The 19,792-nt window shown below is 43.8% G+C and overlaps 1 protein-coding gene across 2 annotated transcripts in view; it reads left to right on the forward strand.

Annotated features, from left to right (window-relative positions):
- The first annotated feature begins 3,919 nt into the window (after positions 1-3,919).
- slc12a5a (solute carrier family 12 member 5a) overlaps positions 3,920-19,792 on the forward strand; it is a 97,268-nt gene continuing 81,395 nt past the window's right edge. The window contains exon 1 of one of the 2 annotated variants that reach the window (XM_030091170.1): positions 3,920-4,293. In XM_030091170.1, the coding sequence (XP_029947030.1) occupies positions 4,236-4,293 (58 nt within the window). In that variant the 5' untranslated portion in view covers positions 3,920-4,235. The remainder of the gene's footprint in view (positions 4,294-19,792) is intronic. The other variant, XM_030091171.1, reaches the window with a different exon arrangement.

Here is a 19,792-nt window from a genome sequence, read left to right on the forward strand (position 1 = left end):
ATGATAGTCGGATGAAGGAATAAGAACAAGTGGGTAAGCGTAGTTGTATTTGTGGCATTTAGCCGCATTCTAATTTGTTGGTAGATTTTTTTTTTCCTGTTTTCTTCCATTTGGCTTATTGATTTTAATGCGCATATGATTTCTCCATCTCAAGGCAGGGCTCTATTTTAAGATCAGTGCTGTCCAACAAGATGCTCAACAATGTAAAGCAAATAATTACCAAAGTTTACATCTGGCTCATTGCCTGCCTTGTTTTTGTCTTAATCAAAAATATTGCTGAGAATTGGCAGCCTGTTTGCTCCCGCCAGCTGGTTCAGTGCAGAAGAAGTTTGTGTTTAGCAGTCAGCCAGCTCACATGGAGCCATAATATCAGTATGCGAGCTCCGTTTGTACAGTAAATTTCGCAGTCGCCACTCTGACCTTTAAACCTGAAAAGAGCGAGTGATGGGAGGGATGATAATAGTCTTGTTGTCTCTCTTTCGGGGTGACTGTGAGTTTACATGCGGGTGCTGGATGCTGCAGATTGACAGCTGCATTGTTAATGCAGTGCTGTGATGCAGCAGCGGCAGCGGAGTGGCCTGAGCATTGGGAGCTTGAACAAACTCATTTTGAAAACAGGTTTGCTAGATTATTGAATGATCTGCAATGCAATCAGGACAGTACATAGACTCCTCTGCTATGAGGCCACACTGACGGATGCAGTTTGTGGTTCAGCACTGTCTTGTTGAAAGATGAAAAGAGATATTGCCTGGATGAAAGCAGAAGTTGATTCAAAATTTCAACGCACTCATTAGAATATATGGTTCTTTTTCCATATGTGTAAGCTGTTCACACCACCAGCTCCAATGTGACCACGTGCCGTCAGAGAAACGGGCTTTTGAACTCGGTGTTGATTATAAACTGTTCACATATGGCTTCTTCTGTGCCTGTTGCACCCTAAACAACATTTGAGCTGTGTTCACAGACAGTGATCTGAAGAATGTTCCTGGGCTCGTGCAGTGATTTTCAGTAGTAAACCTCTTATCAACGCAGTGCTGCCTGAGCGCTTGAGCATCACAAGCCTCCAGTTTTGACCTTCAGCCTTGTCCGCTGCACACCAGACTTTCCCCTGATTGCCTTTTAATTATTTCACACACCTCGGATGACGGGGTCTTCAGAGTCAATGTCACGTTGAGAAACTTTGTCTGAAATTGCTCCATAACTTTGAGATACAGTTTGCAGCATTCTATTGGGAATAAAATATGTTTATGAAGAGATCGTCATATGATCACTTTGCTGGAAGTTTTAGCTTAATTTAGAGTAGTTCTGTTTTGTGTTGTGGTGACAGACTGCGCATGAGTTGTGGTGCAAAGTTCAGCCCTTACTCAGTGGGTACGTGAACTCTACTCACAGAAAATCGGTTTCTGATTTTACGCTTTCACCTGCAGACTGTTCATAAGCCCACATTTCAAAAATATTATTTTAAGTGTTTTGTATTATTTTTCTGGTGAATCAGAATAAATCACAATGAAAGAAGGACCAATTTTGCCCTCAAAGTGGGGGGGGGGGGGGGTTGATTGAGCTGTAGTGGGGTTGCATAGACCACATTGTGCCATGATGATTGGTATTGTTAGGTCATAAAACCACAGCATCTCGTGTGTTAATGTTTGGAGAATGACAACTGTTCTGTCGCCACTTGATGCCTGTCAAATAAACTGCAAATGTTCTTATTCTAATGACTTTTTTGCAAAAATAATAATAATTCCTCTTGAACAAAACCATCACATCCAGCTTTTAAACAAAATTTTGGACAGGCTTTTTTGTTCATAATGTTTTTGGGTTTTCATTGTCTGTATAACGTAAGAAACTGACACAATCAGTTGCTAGAAAACCGGTGAGAGAAGCGAGAGAGTGAAAGGAGGGAAAGGAGGGAAAATACATCCAAAGATGTTAAAACAGACGTTGAGTTCCAAAAGAATGAGAGAGCTAAGTGCTAAGTCCTTCTACTTGTCAGGTCTCTTCCCCTCTCCCCTCTCCACTCCCCCCCATTAACCCCACGCTCACCCTGAACCTTCTCCACTCACCCTTTACATTTACCCCTACCTCTTTGGACAAACCTTTAGTCACAGCCTCTTTCATTCCCCCTCACATACAATTCTAAATGTTGTGCTCGAGCCTTGAACTCCAGCTCTGCACTCTCACTGAACTGAACACCATCAACCTGAGCTGATTTCGCTCAACTCACTTCTCTGCCCCAAACCCTTAAATTATGTTTTGACGATGATTTTGAAAGATGTTTGAATCTAATTTTAATGATCTGCTTTGGGATTACTGCTCCTTATTGTTTATCTACTTTATAGATGAACTTAAAACGGACGGACTTGAGAGCTTTACTGGTATTGTGAGCGTGTTGTGTACCCACATCAGGACCCAGTACAGCAGTAAAAAAATGCGTTTGGTTTAATAATGCATGTGTCCTGTTTACCTCCACATGCCTAAACAACAAATCACTGCCATGCCTGTTGAACTGCCACACAGTCGTCAGACGTCCTGTTTTACTTACATGAAGCAGAGAAGTCTGACACTCTGCCCTGTAATTTGATTTCTTTTTTTCTTGTGAACGTCTCTGTTTTGTTGCAACCGTGCCATTTGTTTTGATGTGAGCACTAATGAGCAAAAAGGGAGAAATTTACCCAAACACTCAGCTTGAAGAAAACTATTGGAAAGCCTAATGGTATTGGTTCTTAAGGTAATTGTACCTTGACAAAACAGGTTTTGTTTGAGACATTGGCAATAAATTCACTCACTGGAGCTAAGCGGGTCGTTATATTTTCTCTCCCTTTCCACTTTGTCGAAATCTCCCCGGTGCATCAGCGTTACCATGACTAAAACCAAGATTAATTGCTTTCATATCTGTGGCGTGGAATCACAACCACTGGAACACACACAGAAACCCACACACAGCGACCCTCTTCATGCTACACACATTTTTTTTTTTTTTTTCGCTTACGGTACACAGTGTACCAGATCAAAATGAATCTGCATGGCTCAAAATGAGACTGGTCTAATTGACAGGGAGTCTTCATTGCTGTGCTGCTGCACGCAGGTCCTTTCAGCCGGGAACAAACATCTATACGCTGTGCAGGCGGATTAAAACAGAAAATGTAAAAGAGAGGTCGTAGTGCTCTGTGGTTTGTTACGTGCGCACCACACAAAAAACCGAACAGGCGGCGTGAGGATGTATTTATGCATATCTCACACTCAACCAGTTGCAGATTCATCCTAATAATGCTGAAGTAGTGAGCCTTCTTATATGTGCATTCACTGAATACACGGCTCTCTGTGCTCCTCATAGCTGCATACAGATGATGTAGTTAGGGCTTCTTCATCTTCAGAAGGATACCAAGTCTTTATTTGCATCTGACATTAAAGTAGGGAGTGAGTGCGGCAGCTTGTTACAAAGCCGACTGAAGGAGACGCCGATGCATAATGCACCTCTGTGGACAGAAAATATCAGCGCGGCAAGGCTACCAGCCTGCCGTTCTCTGAGCAGCATCAATTCCGCTTCCCCAATCACCTCCGTGTTTGACAGGCGGGATGAGAAAGAGAGAAGCAGCGCAGGAGGAAAAGACTTACATAGAGAAGAAATTACACTGCTGCTTGAATATGCAATCAGTTTGGCAGCCACAATGGCTGAGCAACATCATCTGAGCGGAGGAGACAGTGTTTTTTGTAGCGGGTGAGATTGAGATCAGTGTTGACAAAGGCATAGAAAGAGACAGGGAGAAGGAACGACGGAAGGGGAGAGAGCAAGTGTGCAGCTTCGTGGCGTTCCATCATCCACCAAACTCCTGCAGCTTTCCTTTTTCCTCCTCCGCCTCCTCCTGTAGAGAGAGATAGAGCAACAGAACGAGAGAGCCTGAGAGAGAGAGAGAGAGAGAGAGAGAGAGAGAGAGGGAGCAACAGAGATAGAGCGAGGGAGTCACGCTTACAAGCCAGCGGAGAGGAGACGTCAAGAGGAGGATCTACAGAGGGAAAAAAAAAATCCCTCTCTCTCTCTTCTGCTGCCTCTCTCCGTGCATCCTACGGGCAGTGAGGAGCGAAGAGGAGTGAGGAGGATCCGGCTGGCATATTTTCTACGCTGCTTCCCCGCAAATTCTGTGGCTGCATCACAGTGCGTGGAGCGCAGGGAGAGCCGCCGAGAGCTCGATCGGTGACACCGCTCCGCAGCAAAAGAGTGCCGGAGAGGAGCCGGGATGCTTAACAACCTGACCGACACTGAGGAGGGGGGGGACGGGGGAGCGCAAAGCCAGGGTGAGTGATGGGACGTGTCGCGCAATGCCACATAAACACACGGGGGGGGGGGGGGGGGGGAATCAGTGTAAATGGGGACGTTCACAATGCATGACATGCAGATACTGTACACCTGCCCACGCAGTCGCACATAGACGGGGCAAATGTATGCAGCGCAGATATATTTCACTGTGCGTTACAACACGCATGATGTAGGTTTACATGCATCCTGATTGGAGGGAGGTGTGTGTGTGTGTGTGTGTGAGTGTGAACATCACATCGTACGGTAGTCGGCCTGCTTGCCTCCTCTGCTGCTGCTCTTACTGCAAGGCTGTTGTGACAAGAATAGTAATGGGCTCACTCTGTACAATGGATGGCGAGCATAAGGGCATTACAGATTTGTCCATCACGCACACGCACACCCAGATACGCAAATCAACGTACACGCATGCACAAACATCGTCGGGCTTTTTCTTATGGTGCAGCCGCGCGATGGTTCATCCATGCTTCATGGCAACGTAAATATTCCCACCACATATGGCATTCTCTGGACAGGCGGTAAGGGTATTTACACACACACACACGCACACACGCACAGTTGAAGATACCGAGCCACCATTGGTGCTAATCCCATCGCCCCCAGCTGTCAAAATCAACCCTTCATCCAATCCCCTTCACTCAGCCTGGCCCTCGATCTCTGCAGGCTTTTCAGCAGAGAATCTGTGGTTGCTGGTTTGTGCAGAGAGCCGTGTTGTGAAAGCTCTTACACTGACTGCTCACCAGAGAGTGGCAAAAATTGGTCTTGTTCTTTTAAGTGCTGGTACAAGCGCTGCACATTTCAGAGATGCTGTTAAATCATGAATGCAGTTTTAAGTCCCCCCGTAACTTTAGTTTGGCTTCAGCCGTCGTGCCCACTGCTGAGGGTAACGCTGCAGCCGCCCAGTAGTGCAGGAGATGTTAATCTGCTGCACCTGTTCAGTCGGTCTGGATGCTCTCTTTCTTAATGTTTCACTTGTTCTTTTACTGCTTTTTTGCCTTGAAAATTGATCTCGGATTCATTCTCGCCGTTTCTGACTCCCATTCCGCACAGATCTCCCTGCTGTTGTCAGCCCAGGGCTCTGAGGGATGCACGGGAGAGACAGGTTGCGGATGAGAGAACAGTCACTATGCTGCTTCTCTTACCTGTGAGGGCTTAATGATAAAAATAGACCAGCACTGGGAACATGAATATTTAACTTAATGCGGGCATCTCTCTTTTTTAGTGTGTGTTTGGGGTGGGAGAAGCACAATGGCGAAATAAGAACCACGGAGAGCAGAGGTTAGTGACAGGTTCTAAACATGACCCTGTTTCTGAGTGTGACAATTGAAAACCATCGAGCGCAGGTGACACAGCGTGATATAAAGACGAACGACAATGCATGCAGAAGTGTAAGCTGACACCATTACATGAGCACTGCTGTTTCTGCGTAACTCTCAGCGCTGTTGGATTCACCGGCTGATTTACGTGTGCGGGAAACCATGTGTGTGCTGAACGGGGTTTTAAATTTGACGCACATGCTCGTACTGAGCATGGTTAATGTGCGAAGAAGTGTGCACATGTAGCTCATTCACTCCAGGCTGGTTAGTTCAGTAGGCCGTCCCTTTATGTTCGTTCTTGGGTGCTGCATAGATACAACCAATGCATGTAACGTGCACAGAGCCATGTTGGGATCTCTGGAGATGTGCATAAGTGTCTCCCAACGCATCTCACGGCTGCCCTCTCTTTATCTCTGTGTCTTTTTGTCACTGTGGAGTGGCAGCATCTCTCAGGATAAGACCTCATTCACACACACACACACACACACACACACACACACACACACACACACACACACACACACACAGGCATCCAATTCCTCCATCCCTTTCATCTGAATCACAGCTCTGCTAAGCGAGCTGTGCAACAACCTGAATAACTCTGTTTAGTCATCAGTGCTACGCAGGGCAGCTCCAGATAGCAGAAGGGGGGCTTTTCTCTTCCTTTACTGGAGGATTGTCGGAGCTGCCCTGCTGCCCCTCGCTGCTGAAAACGCCCTCCTCTCATTCTCCTTCTCCCAGGGCTGCGTAGCGCTGTCCAAGGTGCTGATTTACAGCCTTCATTACACGCCTGGGTTACCGCCTGAGAGAGTTACACACAGCATCAGGCTGGAGGTGTTTCTGTTTGTATGGTTGCATTTTAAGGACTGGAAGTTGAAAGAAATTCATGTTCATAGATCAGAAAAGGTTGTAATGAAGCTAAAATAAGCGAACCTCTGCTGAACATGTTCACATATTCATTAGCTGCCATGTTGCTCCCCTGCCACATTATTAATAATCTGCAAATTTATTTTGACCTCTTCCTGCAGAAGGTAGCAGCAGGAGGAATCCAATCAATAGTTCAAGGGAAGGTGAAGTTTTAGGTATCCATCCGCAGCACAGAAATGGTTTCATGGCAGTGCATGCACGCAAGGGCAAAGCTGTTGCCAGCTAAAGGCTGGGGTGATGTAGGGATGGATGGAAAGAAGGGGACAGGGAAGAATTGTTCATTTCCCAGCAGGCAAGTGTAGACCGATGCCGTCTGTGTTTTGGGGAGTCATTTTCCATATTCTTTGAACTGTGACAAATGTGCTACATCTCCTGGATCATGTAAAGCCTGGATTCTGTCATCATTACAATGATAAGCTGGTGTAAACAATGTTTGCCCCGACTGTCGGAGCCCTCATTGTTTATGGTGCACTATTAAGAAGAGCTGTTGCTCTTCAGCTGCCCAGACTCTTGTTCGCGAGCACAAATGATTTCATGCTACTTCACCAAATGTTTGTTACCGTCCACATATTTCTGTTCATGTTGGCCATTAACGTGTCAGATTGGTTTATTTGCTGTGTTGTAATGAGCGACTAGTTTTTGTTAGGTGTGCATAATTGAGTATTGCTCGTGAGTTCTGCCCGTTCAAAGTCACTGGCTCAGCAGGGCAGCTGACAGCCAGGAACGGAATCACTCCAGAGAGGTCATGTTCTGTTCTCCAACCTCGCCGCGTCTTTCCGACAAGACAGAGTCTATTTTATTGATGTCATGCTGAGAAATTTAAAAGGTTACAGAAATAATGCAACAGCTGCATTTATAAGCAAGTAACTTTTCTGAAAACAAAATAACCCCAATGTGAATTATGAGTTTTTACCGTCGGAAAATGAAGTATTGTGTTTGTTTGCAGTGCAGCCAAACATTTAAAGAGCTAAACATTTATTCCTGCAACACAGAAAATAAATAACACAACAGCAGAGATATGGATGTTAAACCTACACTAAGGAACTTTTCAACCTTAATAAAACATTTTAATATCTTTTGTGATGATATATCGACTTAGAACTAGTTGAATGACCCCTCTGTCACGGGCTGAGGGCGTCAGTATTGCTTTCACTTGGACTAAGCAACTGGGAGGAGGATGGTAGGAACCCTGCACACTAAAAAACTCCAAATGTGCGAACTGCTTTACGGCATGCGTCACATCACGATATAACATTGTTTAGCCACCATTAGATTCATTTAGATCAATTACCTCGTCGCTATCCGTCCTTCATACAGCCACTGGAAACAAATGAAGGCGAGTTCAGTCCGACAGCATGCCACCGGGAGCAGCATTTTACGACGTCACGCGCTAGGCCTCATGGGAACTGTAGTATTCCTTCAGGCAAAACACTACCGCTTTTGTCCACTGGCGCCGCCAAAATCAACGAAAACTGAAAGTTCCTTAGTGTAGCTTTAAAGTACCAAGAGAAACATTGGTATTGTGATGGGAGTCAGTTTGATACCTTTGATATTGATAGCTGCTCCGACTCATCACCAGCAATTGATATGATACGGAGGCTGGTTTTCACAGAAAATAAAAATACCGACAAGGACCGGACGATCGTAAATAAATTAACGTGAGAAACGTGATGATGAGTTGAAATGTAAATTGAAAAAAAAAGAAAAAAAAAATCATTTGTAAGCTGAACCAGCTGTTTCGATGTTTGCTGCTGTAAACCAGTTTCCCTTCAGCAGCCATCAGTGTTTAATCACATTGTATCAGCCCACTGGGAGATTCGCATTGCATGTTTCTGCATTCATAAACGGATTTTATTCAGGAGACAGCTACCTGAGGGCAGGAGCATCAGTGCTGTACTGCTAGTAACAAAACAAGTGAATTAGTTATAGTCAATGCTGGCTTTCAGTGCATCAAAACAATGGTAGCTTTTCTTATTTAAAGTTTCAATAAATAATGGAAATCATACACAGCTTGTATTGAATAAAAAAAAAATACAATTTTTACCATAACAGCAATAACACGGACAGCAAAACTAATATTATTGAATGACAATATAACTTCTTCATCTGCAGTTGCAGAATTTTAAAAATGTATCAATATTACTTTTTTCCCCGTTTTTTGTTTTTATCAGTGACAATCTATCTGGTTCTGTAATATTTTTGGGAAGCGGGTGGGGGGCACAGTTGCCGTTGGGAGCTGTGCAGGAAAAAAAATGCTATGCTATTTTCTCTCTTTTGTTTGTGTCCTTGCAAGCTGACTCCAGCGTAGTTAAAACACGTGTCATGTTACTTGATGTGGCTTCCATCCATCCGTCCGCCCGTCCATCCGTCCGTCCCCTCACCAACCAGTCTGTGTTTGTGGTCCGGGCTGTGAATGGGCCTATAATGATGTTTTAGTTATGGCTGACTGCATAATACTGCAAAACGCTCCCCGGGGCCCTCTCCTAGGGAAAGCAGTTGTTGTGCATGCTCAACGTCATTATTCTCTGTCTACCCGCTGTGTGACTTGTCTAATGTGAATAGGGAGAGGGAGGAAGTATAAATGCACTGTAAGTGAGAGAGACTGCTGGCTAATACAGAACCACAGGCACTTGTTACTCGGAAAGGTAGCTCTCCGGCTGCACACAAAAATGTATTTTCACTAGCTTACCGCGTAAATGTATCATCTCCACATGAGTAGGCACACACATAGGCCAGTTAGCCTGCAGTGCAGCACGGAATAGGTCGAGTTCCCTTCTTTATTGCCATGTCGACCAAGTTAATTGCATAGCAGGATAAGTGTGCGCAACATTCTTAATTAGATAGTGTGTAAAGCCACCGTTGGCCAGTTTCACTTGCAAAACTGTTAGCTTTGACTATTTTAAAGGAACAAAATGATCAATTTGTGTACCCCATGCCAACCTTGTGAACATCATCTGCTCGTTGCTAAGTGCTACATCCCATTAGTCTTCCAACCAAAATCATACAAATGTCTCCTGGAGTTCAAAGTGGTCTTAATAATGTATTTCCTGATTGAATTTAATAGATGTGGGTATTAATGAAAGATGGATAAAATGGCGAACAAAACAATGGATGGCTTTTCTGGCTAATTAGAGTGTGGTTGCCACCAGCAGTGGGAATCTAAATCTAATGGATGTCTGCTCATTCATTGGTTTGTCAATTAAAATCAGGAGAGTATAATCAGCAGTGAGGAGTTCGGCTTCACCACAGCTTGCTGTTGACTCATACAAAACTTCAGACAAAAGCATGTTAAAACAGTGGCTTTGCACACGCACAAACACGCACGCTTATATTTAGGAGGGCACCATTAGTCATAGATGGCCCCCTCTGCTGCATGTTTTCCCTTTGCCTGTCTGTAAAAATCAGCCCAAGACCTAAATACGGTCATTAGATGAATTTATTTAACCGAACTAATACAACTGTTACATTACAACTGCACACACGTCATTGTGCGGCAACGAAAGCGGTGGTAGAAAAATACAGTGGCCAAGGTTTTCTGAGGTAAAAGATTTCAATTGATGAATGGTCTCAGAGAAAAATAGATGGCAGGGCTTATGGAAGCGAAGAGGAGGTCACCGAACGGGAAGGAAAGAGATGAATCACTCCAAGAGAAACTCAACCGAGCTGAACACAGGGAGCTTCATTTTCTCTCTCAGCGGTTTCATAGAAATGAATGGCAAAATGTTCAGTCTGTGAAAAACTGCAGTGTGGTAATAATATTGATAATTATAATAATGTGGCTGTTATGACCTTGATCTCCTGAACTTGAAGCCACCCCACCCAGAATAGAGAGATGAAGCCAACCCCAGTTTATTTATTTTCATGGACTTAAATTCTCCAGTTAAACCAAAAAGCTCCTTTTTAGATTGATTTAGAAAAAAAATGAAGGAAAACATGCAAACTCCAAACCCCAGGTTCACTGGGGGATTTAATATATGTTTGCTTTCCATAAGTACTTGACTTCAGTGGGAAGACTTTTAACATTCTTTCAGTTGTTAAGCTTCTCGAACACCATCATTGACCAGCTGACCAAACATATTTTATCTTGATTCATTTATTGATCATTATCTTAATTTTCTGCTGTCTCTCAGTCAGGGCACATTTATGGAGCAACATAAAAGTATTAGTATCAAACAGGTAACCTTGCATAATATGGTTAGTTAATAGTATTTTAAAAGCTTTTTTTAAAAAAAAATTAAGGCAGGCTCTTTTTGAAAATCTTGCAATTGAAAAGGGCAAAATATTAAAAAGTATGTGCATTGGAAAAAAAAAAAACATCCTTGTTTTTCGAGTAGATTACATAAGATTGACAGTAAATACTGACGTTTAGACGTTTAGTCAGCGGGAGCACTTTTTCTGTTAATGCTCCCTGAGATGTGAGCCTCTCCTGAATGCCTGCATTGTAGTCATCAAAAGGAATCCAGTTGGTTCAGGTGTACCAGTGTGTGAATCTGCACACGGCAGATAAAGTAAATCAGGTTCTGACAGCACACACTCTGCACCCGGGGGTGTGTGTGTGTGTGTGCGTGTGTGTGTGTGTGTGCGTGTGTTTGTGTGACACATCCTCACTTTCCTCCTGCTCGTTATTGAAGGGAACCAAGTCCTTGATGAGCCTCTCAATTTCCACCCTATCTGACATTACAGTGAGCCAACCTGTGCCAGGAGATGGAACCTTAATGAAAAGCCGCGTATCGATTTTCTCTCACTCATATGACTGTTTGCCTTGGCCGAGGTGTGCAGTTGAGTCTGGGCCTCAGGACCGCGATACCCAGTCGGCTCGGCGGCACAGCACAACGAGCCGCATCGACTGCGTACACTAAGTCTGCTGCCACTCGAGACAAGATAAAAGAACCCGTGTTGCTGCATCTGTGTGTGTAAGTCTGCGTGTGCACGTCAGAGCCTGGCTTCATCCCATTTTATGAAGATGTTTTTCTTTGGCACCAGAGAGTGGAATCATTAAGTAGGTGATGTGAAGAGCCATGGTTACACTCTGTGCTGCTGGAAATGTTCCTTATGTTTCCTAAATAAGCATCCTTCACACTCAGGTCAAACAAGACAAACAAAGCATGGCAAATACTTTCATTCATCGGTTCAGCCCACTAAATAGCGTCTGTGATACGTTCATTTTCACAGAGAAGAGGCATTTTTTTTCACTCCGGGAATTTCCCTGGTGGATAAATCATTTGCATTTCATAAAGCGCGGAGAGAAGTCACGTTTCCCTCTTTTCAAGCTCGCACGTTACCTCTGCATCACGGCACTCTCTCCGTCTCTCTCTCTCTCTCTCTTCCCCTCTCTGTGTCTCTGAAGGGAAGGCTAAACATTTCTCCCTGCTCCATCTTTAATTGCCAAAGTAACCACCAGCCAACTGAAAAATGTTTTTCCCCTTTCATCCTGAAAGTAGCTGATATACGGTGTGCTCCTGCCGTCACGTGTGCACTTGGCCGTGAACATGTGTGTGCACGCGGTGTGTGTGTGTGTGTGTGTGTGTGTGTGTGTATGGATTCAGTGGCGCCTGTACGTGTGTGATGTCTTCTGTATGCTCATATTGGCAAAACAAATGAAAGCGCCTCTTATTGGCTGGAGGAAAACGCTGATATTGAAGTCGGTCGGCAGCAGGGAGAAACTCATTATCATGTGTGTGCGAGAACAAGTGAGGGGTGGAGCGATACGTTACAGTTCTGTGCTGCGGAAACCCGTGTGTGTGTGTGTGTCTGTGTGTGTGTGTGGGAGGATTCTCCGTTGTGTGGCATTGCGTTGTGGGATCACTGCATCTTTAAAGTAGTAAGCAGCTTAATTGGTAGGTATGAGTGGGCAGAGAGACTGCAAGACGACTGCGAGGCCAGCAGTGGCGGTTTCTGTAGAACCGAGAAACGCTTTGGATGGAAATCAAACACGCAGCCTTGTAATTGGGCAGAGGAGGAATCTAGGGGAGGGGCACAGAGGGGGATCAATCCCTCTCAGTCCGCTTTATCGCCAGGACGCTTGTACTGGCCAGCAGTAACACAAACACAAACAGCAAACGCTACACACACATAGACACACACGCTCCATGATGTTTGGGATGGATAGGAACTACTAATGAGGCAGATGGGCAAAGCACCAGCATCACACTTTTGCATAAGAACTTCAATGCACAGATTGAAGTTGTGATCATGCAAATGATTTGGGTTACATGGTGAAAAAAGTTTTCTATGATTAATTACTGATACTGTGCCTTGAACAAGTTTAAGTAACGAGGGACTTCTTAGAGGCAGTGGCGACATATGCAAAGATATAAAAAAGCTCATTCAAATGCATTGGCTCTTCCCTTCAGTTGTAGATTAAGACATCAAAACAAGGGTCTCCTATAGGACTGGGGGACGGAAAGCCCGGCACAAAACTCATAAAGAATGCACTTTTGTAAAATAGTAATGTTACATGTCAAATGGACTCGGAGAAACTCTGCTATTCAGAAACTCAGAATATATATGGCAGATTTATGCATCTCCAACACCAAGCAAGTGAATCGCCAAACACTGAAATACATGTAGAGACATTTCGTACACCCACGCCACGTACCAGGTCTTGGATTCCGTCTCTGCCACTTTATGCCACATGCAATATAGATTGCAACTGGCACTTGAGAGATGATGATAATTTAACCACTATTATTCAGAAAAGCAACAAAATATAGAGAAAACAAGAGTATTTTGTCTTTTGCTGAGAAAAGTTATCATTTCAGCTCAATCCAGCTTAAATCAGCCTTGTTTTTTATTAAGTTTGTGAACTTCACAGCAGGTGGAGTCAGTCATGACATTTTCTGTTTTGTGTTTCATAACTGATTTCTGCCTAAGTTTGGTGCAGGTAAGCTGTGGTTCAGTGAGTCCAGAGGTTTGTTATTCACTCCATGTTATCGGTATTTTTCCGTCATTAAGCTATTTCTGTTGTATTTTTGTCAGGTCGACATTTTGAATTCCACCCAGTGTTGTGTTTACCTCCAGTTGACGGTAATCATGTTTGGCCACTTTTTGTGATAACGTAGTCGTTTCCAAATCGTCTCTTTGGCCGTTCGCTTCAGTGAGGCTCAAGTTAGGGTGCTGACTTGGTGGCACAGTTGTTTTTGGCTGGTGATCCTCGTTCTGCTCCGCCATGACTAAAGTCCAGTCACCATACTGAAACTGAAATGTGCAAAGTGGGAATGAAGTTACTAACTATTAATCTGTGTTATCCAAATCGAGTGGTATGTTTCCACTGATGAAAGCTGACGTCCAACAGGCACTGATGTCTTACTGACGTCCCATAATGGCCAATGCAAATTCCTACATTTGCCCATTTTCCTGACAGTGCTCATTAAAGCTCATTGGCTTCATTTGTGTTTTTAGTTTTAATGGCGAAATGGCCACAACTGGTGATGGAGTTTGAGCTTTTGCTGCCTTTCCGCTCTCCCTGTTCGTTCGTGCCCATTAGGGTGCCCAGGCCATCATTAAAGGTTATTAAAGGTTTTTTTTTTTGGTGGGGGGGGGGGGGTGGGGGGGGGGTGGGGGGTGGGGGGGGGGGTGGGGGGGTGGGTGATAGGGCTTAATAATGAAATGTTCCTTTCCGAGGTTTGTAATGTGCAGAGCAGTAGGGAGTCTCAGGAAGACTTCTATCATTAGACTCATGTTGTTTTTTTCACTTCATGTGAACCTTTCATCAGGTGATTTCAGGCATTTCAAGACAAAAAGTGGAAAATAACTATCGGAAATAGTAATTAAAAAAACTTTTTATAACATTGAAAGGTTGGAATTACGTATTGCAATGATGTGGCCTGTTTTACAGTCATAATAAAACAATAGGCATGGATCACATGCGGCATTCGCTTTTATTATACTGTTTTCTTTTTTCTTTTTTTTCCCCATGGCTTCAAGTGAGAGATAACCGTACAAGGACATTACTGGATTAGGGCCATTATGACGGCGACACAAAGAGCAACACCATAATTTGAACATTTTCAATGGCAGGGCTATCAGTGGAGTTGTTTGGGAAAATAGGCATTCATTGTCGAAAGAGGAACCCCCCCCCCCCCCCACACACACACACACACACACACACACACACACACACACACACACACACACACACACCACCGCCCTGTCAGAATAACTGTGGATGGCTAATTCTCTAAAAACACACCACAACAAGTTGATTACTTACTATTAACTAAATGGTTCCATTTGTTGTGGAGTCTATAGTGTCCATAGATTTGGTTTGAAGTCTTTACAGCTGTAGCGTGTGCTCGCACACTCTTTCATGTCGGCGTGTCATTTGATGACAGTCTTTTGTTGGGGATCAAAAAGACATCACAGGCGAGCTGAGGGATGTGAAGAGGTAGACAGATTGTGATTGATACTGCTCTTATTGACTGTTACCCTCTGTGATTAGTGCCTGAACTTAGCACACGCACACTGAGCTTTTTCTCCGGGGACAGGTAGGGACATCTAACGTATTGATAGTTTGATTTTTTTTTTCAATATTCCATTAAAAGTAATGCAATCTCTGTTAATAGCATCTGTTAATGCTGCAACTAAGAACTTCTTTGCAGTTGCTGATAATGTAGCTCTAAACTAGTGATCTAATTTTACAATAGTTCCTGCTCTTTCTGGTAAAGAATTGTTTTGTGTCTTTATGTTATTACTTCATCAACTGTGCACTCTGTCCAAGTCAGGGTCTCAGGGACCTTAAAATCATTCCCACCTGACATCTATTTCACTATTTATTCAAGATTTTTAATAAGAAGCCAAAAAAGGCTGGCCATGTAATATCAGCATAAATATATTGATTCCCGATATTTAAGTATACTGCTTGTAACTTCAGTTCATTTTAATAATTCATTGTGCTCCTAACCACTTCCATTCATTTTTCAGACGCATCGTTCAACATTTTATTTCATCTCACAGAAAGCAATCACACGCCGCAATCACATGCTGCTCACAGAGCCTGCAGCAGCCACTCTACATCTCATCCAGTCATTGCCTTTAAGCCAACCTCGTAAACGGCGCCCGGCTAAGTGGACATATAGATGTAATATGCGCATGATCTCGGCATCAAAAATGTATGTATGTATGAATTTCCCACACAGGTCCCCTCAGTGTCACCTCTCGGTGCTATGACACCCCTCTCTGCCGCCGCGCTCTGCTCTGTCTCTTTCTCTCTTTCTCCCTTTTTTTCAATTTGACAACAGCTTAGTTGACATGTCTGCATAACTCTCGGTCGGCCAAGTGTCTGGGGCTGATACGCCTATATGAATAGGTTTTTCCCATTTCGCCACAGCCCACAGAGCCTATCAGCATCCTCCACAAATGGAAATAAACCGTCTGTCAGTCGGGCCACTCCACAGGCGGCGGAGGGCTGCGCCACTTGCCCCACGTCCCATCTCGGCCCTCAATAGAAACCCATTTAGCTATTGTCACACAGGAAATGGAGCAACTTAACTGGAGAGCTGTGGGATTGGTGTTGTGTGCGCCTCAGCGTAAATACAGAGCATTTCTCGAGGCCCTTGTCGTGTTTGATGTTTTATGTTTAGCAAGCAGGATTAGAAGATATCCTGTCTCCTAAGATTCACAGTTTTTAGACGTTATATTTAATTTTTTGTCACTTGACAATATATTTTGTTGCAAATGTCACTTTTTATACCTCTGATTTACATTTTTTTTCCCGTTTTGATTTATTTTTTCAAGAAAGAGTCAAAACAATTTAAAAAAGAAACTAAAATTAAAGCCAGCTGGAAAAATCTACAGTTGGTTTTTTCATAAAACTAAACATGCTTTGTTATGCTGAACATTACTTATATATATTTTTGCAAACCATCTTGCAGCAATAAGCCTTCTAAGGGCTTCATATGAAATAAACTAGATGGCATTTGCATATAGGGGTTCAGGTGTGAATGCTTAAATGTTTTAATTGTCATAGCATCATATATGTTATGTAAATGGGTTCGGTCATCTTTGCAAACACTGTTAACAGCTCCGCAGCCTCCCCTCACCTCAGGAGGAGCTCTGATGGATCCCACTGTGTCCTCGTCTCTGCATGCTGGCTGGGAAGTTGGTAAATGTTAGAAATGAGTGTGTCTTTCTGTTTGTGGTTTGCAATTTATTTTAACTTCAGTGAAACATTACAACAGATCTCTCAGTTGACAGCGTATTTGTGTTGTTCTTGTCCATTCTGACCAGTCTTCTCTTGTGGGTTCAAGCATCGCTATACTTAGATGATGGTAGTGACACTTTTCACTGTTTTAACTCCTCTAATGAATGCATTTATTCAGCTCTTCTGGTCTTTATGGTCCTTTTTCATTCAATTATGCATTTTTACTCTCCTGCTAAGGGACATGAAAGCCCCAGGCTCTTAAAATAGAGGCCCTTATGCTTTCTTATTTTGCCTTATAATTTATGATCCATCAGCTGAAAGTTTTCTCGTATATATTCTCTGAATGGTAAAAGCAGAAAGCCCTCTTCAGCAGTGCTTTAGGTTTTTTATAATTTTTTCATTTCTCAATAGCTGTCAAGTGAAGTCTCTCCCCTCGGGCATGGGCCAAATGGACTGAGGTCTGTCTTGAGGGAGATTTTTACATGCATGCTCCCTTCAGTGAGAGTGAGAGCTGGCGGTGACCTCCATCCAGTAATCCCTGGACCTCTACTTACACGCCGCTGATCCCTCCTCATTTACTATCTATCGTCTTCTTTTCCCACCCTGTCATCTTCGTCCAGGATGCCTAGATTATTAAACCCAACACATCCTGATCCCCTCATCCTCCTATTCTGCAGCTGCCTCACAGATTGGTCATCAGACCGCTACTTTTTTCTTTTTTCTTTTTTTTTCTTTTTTAAAGCTTAGCACAGCTCAGGACCTTGGCTCAGCAGCTCTTTATCACAGCTGGGGCTAGCCTCAAGACCTCTGTGCTGCTCAGTCAAGTAAGAAGAATCACAATTTGAGTCTTTCTGCTTTGACGGAAGAAAAAAAAAAAAAACAGTGTTCATATTTGGGAGACTGAATTGCGCTCTAAGTTCTTAATTAAGTCATTTCTCATTGCGTCTTCAGCCTCTCTCCTCGTGTCCCAGGCACGTTTTGGTGTCCTTTCAGAAATGATTACTGCATCTTGTCTCACATTCGTTTAATCTGATTACCGTTGCCGGTGCAGAGGGAGGGACCAAAGTGGCGTTTGATAGTTTGGAGGTACAATGTGTGGCGGGGGAAAAAAGAAACAGAGGGGATCATGGGAAGGGGGCGGGGGGGGGGCTGCCATCAAAGGATTCCTCAGCAAATGTCTCAAAACAAGATGGCTGCCAGGTCAGCTTAGTCAATTATCTCAGTAATAAAAACAGGTAGGTGTTTATGCAGCATGCGGGAGTGTGTGCATGTCTCCATGCGGGTTTTTCCACTTTCCCTTCACTGTGAGCTGTCATTCCCCAATATCTGAGCTCCCGCCGAAATTTTCAGCCGGCGATGCATCTAATCTTGAATTATTTAATCGTTATGTTAGAGAAGCGAAGCATTTATTGTGAATGTCCAGCGAATTAGTGACCCCCTTTTTTTTTTTTTTTACTCTTTGAACAGAGAGGAAGAGGGTCAAAAAGCTCCCCTATGGCTTTGTTATTGTGCCTCTATGGCAGCTGTCATCCTCTGTTTCAGAGTAGAAAGTAACGGCGAATAATAATCTGTGTTCGGTATGTTCTGGGCCTGAAGGCCTGACAGGCCTAATGGTACATGGGTGGCCAAACCACGTCTGACTGAATGAGGCCATCAGATTCATATTTGGGAATTTAGCACAGGAGGCTATACATTAGCACTTTGGTGCTGAGGTGGCAGTCAGCTAAGTGTCAGGTCCCTGAACATGTACTAGTTTGTTAAGAAGCCCGCAGCCTGTGTCATTACTGCAGCGCCACTGCGTATACGACTGCTCCCCTTTCAACTCATAAACATGGACGCAGATGGCATCAAACAAAATGTTATACAAACATCTCTGCAGCCTCCAGGGTTACTAAGTCTAAATGTCTGACTTTTGGTGGTCCCCAAAATCACTCAAGGCTTATTTACAGAGAGCAGCCAGTACAGCTCATTGATTTCAAGCTACTATTGTTTGCAGAAATAACGTTAGCACTACTGCCAGTAATACAATTAGAAATAGTGTTGTCGGTGAGTTCACCCTCACACAGCTTTCCTGCTGTTGTAACATCCAGCACCAGTCTTCTTGCCTCTAGAAATGATGTAGGCTGCGACACAGTCCCATGCATACAAATGCGGAGGTAAGCATGTGATCCATCCTGGAATGGATTGCCCTCTCCGGCTTTGGCAAAAAGTGTCGTCGTGGGAATAAAGTGCTCCTCCGTCCTCGTGAGTAAATGTGAAATGACTCCCTCAAAGATGGACTGCATACCATAGAGGTGGGGGTGGATCTGTTACGTACCTCTTCATTCCTCTTATTCTATTATGACTGGATTAGTCTGACATGATACGACAAACAGAAGGAAAGAAAAAGAAGGGTGGAAAGCGTCACTCTTAAATGGTCAAGCCCCTTCCACAGGATTGGGGGAGGTTTCTGAAGCAGGTTTCATCACCCTGCCTCCTAATATCTTGTATGTTTGTGTTACTGTATTAGGTTAAAAAAAAGGGGGGCAGCATCATTGTCATAGTTTTTTTTTTACCCAAAAGGATTAGGAAGTCACTCAGATGGTCAAGGGAGAGAGAAAGACTGCATGTAACTCCAGTCTTTATCCTCCGCTGCATGGCTAGTTGCTATAGCAACATGACTTTGCATTCCTCTTCACCTGCCGTTTTTGATCAGTTCTCACTGTTTCCTCTCCCTCGGCAACCTTCCTTTGTCCTGAAATGCCTCACCACTGCGGCTGACTTACCATCACTCTTTTCAGAAAGAGGACTTCTTCCACCCCTCCTTAACAAAAACAACAACAACAAAACAGCAGCATCATTTCCTTGCTCGTTTGTGCCGGTCTGCTGCTGTTTCGGTCTTTGTCAGTGCCACACCAGACTAACCAGCTGAACCAGCATGGGAAACTATGCTGGGTTTTTTCAGCAGTGACATTTTCAAAATGTGCAATATCAGCCTCCCTTAATGACAATGAGATATCATCATGCATAACTGAGCCAACCACTGAGGTATCACACGGTCTTATCTCCGAATCCCTGCAGTGAAATAACACCCACAACATGCTTCACCATCAGCAT

Source organism: Salarias fasciatus, chromosome 5, assembly GCF_902148845.1.
Source record: "Salarias fasciatus chromosome 5, fSalaFa1.1, whole genome shotgun sequence".
Lineage (NCBI taxonomy): Eukaryota > Metazoa > Chordata > Actinopteri > Blenniiformes > Blenniidae > Salarias > Salarias fasciatus.